The sequence below is a fragment of the Triticum aestivum genome, chromosome 5A (assembly GCF_018294505.1).
Source record: "Triticum aestivum cultivar Chinese Spring chromosome 5A, IWGSC CS RefSeq v2.1, whole genome shotgun sequence".
Taxonomy (NCBI): domain Eukaryota; kingdom Viridiplantae; phylum Streptophyta; class Magnoliopsida; order Poales; family Poaceae; genus Triticum; species Triticum aestivum.
In genome coordinates, this window is record NC_057806.1 from 566,415,424 (window position 1) to 566,417,573 (window position 2,150).

The 2,150-nt window shown below is 38.3% G+C and overlaps 1 protein-coding gene across 1 annotated transcript; it reads left to right on the plus strand.

Annotated features, from left to right (window-relative positions):
* Positions 1-1,915, plus strand: LOC123107728 (uncharacterized). Its single transcript, XM_044529664.1, has 2 exons — positions 1-1,363; positions 1,468-1,915. The coding sequence occupies exon 1, from the start codon at positions 391-393 to the stop codon at positions 1,339-1,341; it is 951 nt and encodes a 316-aa protein (XP_044385599.1). The 5' UTR covers positions 1-390; the 3' UTR covers positions 1,342-1,363; positions 1,468-1,915.
* The last annotated feature ends 235 nt before the right edge of the window (positions 1,916-2,150 follow it).

Here is a 2,150-nt window from a genome sequence, read left to right on the forward strand (position 1 = left end):
TATTGCAAATTTACGAGGGCAAGGGTATGGTGGAGCATCTAATATGAGGGGAGAATTCAATAGTGTTCAAAAACTTGTCCGAGATGAAAACCCATATGCTTTCTATATGCATTGTTTCGCCCACCGATTGCAGCTAGTAGTTGTTGCTGTCTCAAGATGTTGTTCTTCCATTGAGGATTTCTTTGAATATGTGGCCTTGATTGTGAACGCCGCTGGTTCGTCTTGCAAGAGGAAGGATATATTGCTTGATAAGCAACGCATAAATCTGTTGGCTAAGTTAGAGAGTGGAGAAATTTTCTCAGGAAGAGGGAAAACCAAGAAACATCATTGGCTAGACCAGGAGATACAAGATGGGGCTCTCATTATAAAACACTAGTTCGTATAGAATCGATGTGGGATGCAGTTATACAAGTGTTAGCTATTGTGCATGAGGATGAGCGTAATCCATCTAGGGCAGGAGGTTTGGTGCAGATAATGGAGTCTTTTAGCTTTGTGTTCATCATGAAGTTGATGTTGCAAATCCTTCGCATTACAAATCAGTTGTCACTTCTCCTCCAACGGAAGGATCAGAATATTGTTCAAGCCATGTCTTTGGTTACAGATGTGAGGTCTTCCTTGGACAACTTGAGGAGCCATGGTTGGGAACCACTCTTTGAAGATGTCAAGATCTTTTGTAATGTTAATGATATTCCGGTTCCAAATATGGATGAAGCTGTACCGAGATTCGGCCGATCAAGAAAAGGAGGGAGAAATAATGTTACTCAAGAACATTTCTTTCGTGTTGATACCTTCTATGCAGCGATAGATGCTATCACCACAGAGCTGGATCATCGCTTTAATGACATGGCTTCAGAACTGTTATGTGGATTTGCTTGTCTTGACCCAAGAGACTCATTTTCCAAGTTTGATTTGGACAAAGTTGCTAAGCTTACAGACATCTATGATGCAGATTTCTCCAATGATGACCGTAAGCGTATGAAAACCGAGCTCCAGTTGTTCATCAACCACATGAGAAGACATGATGACTTTAGAGTTTGTTATGATCTTGCAAGCCTAGCCAAGAAAATGTTTGAACTTGAAAGAAATATTATGTTCCCTCTGGTTTATCGCCTTATTGAGTTGGGGTTGCTTCTACCGGTGGCAACGGCATCGGTTGAAAGGGCCTTCTCAGCAATGAAGATCATCAAGACTGATTTGCGCAGCAAGATGTCCAATGGTTGGCTTGATGACTTAATGGTGTGCTACATCGAGAGAGAGATATTTAAAGGACTTGATCTTGCTGAAATTAAGAAAGAATTTCAACATGAAGGTAGAAGAATGCCATTGCCACGTTCTACTTAATGAGAGTAAATCTTCATTATGGGTATGTATTCTTTCTAACTATCTTCACTTGCATAATGTTGTTTCTATCATTATATCCTACTAGTTACTAATTCATGATTTATCTCTGGTGTTTATGTTTTATAGGTCATTTTTATGCCGGTCTAGGTAATATAAATGGTTTTTTTGGCACTCAATCATCCATGTAATCTTCATCAGCTGAGGTATTTAGAGTGCCAATAGTTAAGTTTTGAATTCGGTTTTATTTGTTGAACACCAAGTAATATTTATCGAGTATTCTAGTGAGCACTTCCATAGTTGAATTATACATGGTTTTTTTTTTGTTCATACACTCCACCACACCTAGAAATTATTCCTGCGTTCGCCACTGTCTGGGAAGCATTCCCTAGCCAAAATTCCTTGATCATGCTGTGGATTCGTACATATGATATCCGTAAGTGATTTTTTGGATGATTTTAAAAAGCAAAAAAACATGTATTTGTGCACTATAATGTAACTCTTATACCGTGAGACCGAGGAAATTAGTAAAAATCATGTGAGATATTATTGTGCATCTCTTGATGAATCATTAGTTGTACACGGAAGAACTTCTGTCCATGACATAAAATTAATCATCATCTGCAATTACTATTGTAGAATATTTTGTAATCCAGTACAATCTTGTCCCCGCCGCAAAAAATGTACAACCTTCTTGATTCTGCAAATCTGTTTTGGTGACAGACACGAGATACTTTTGGTCACTTTGCAATGATATTTAGTACTAAAATCCTAATTGCGCTTGACCTAATACGCTGATTGTTAATCAGTAC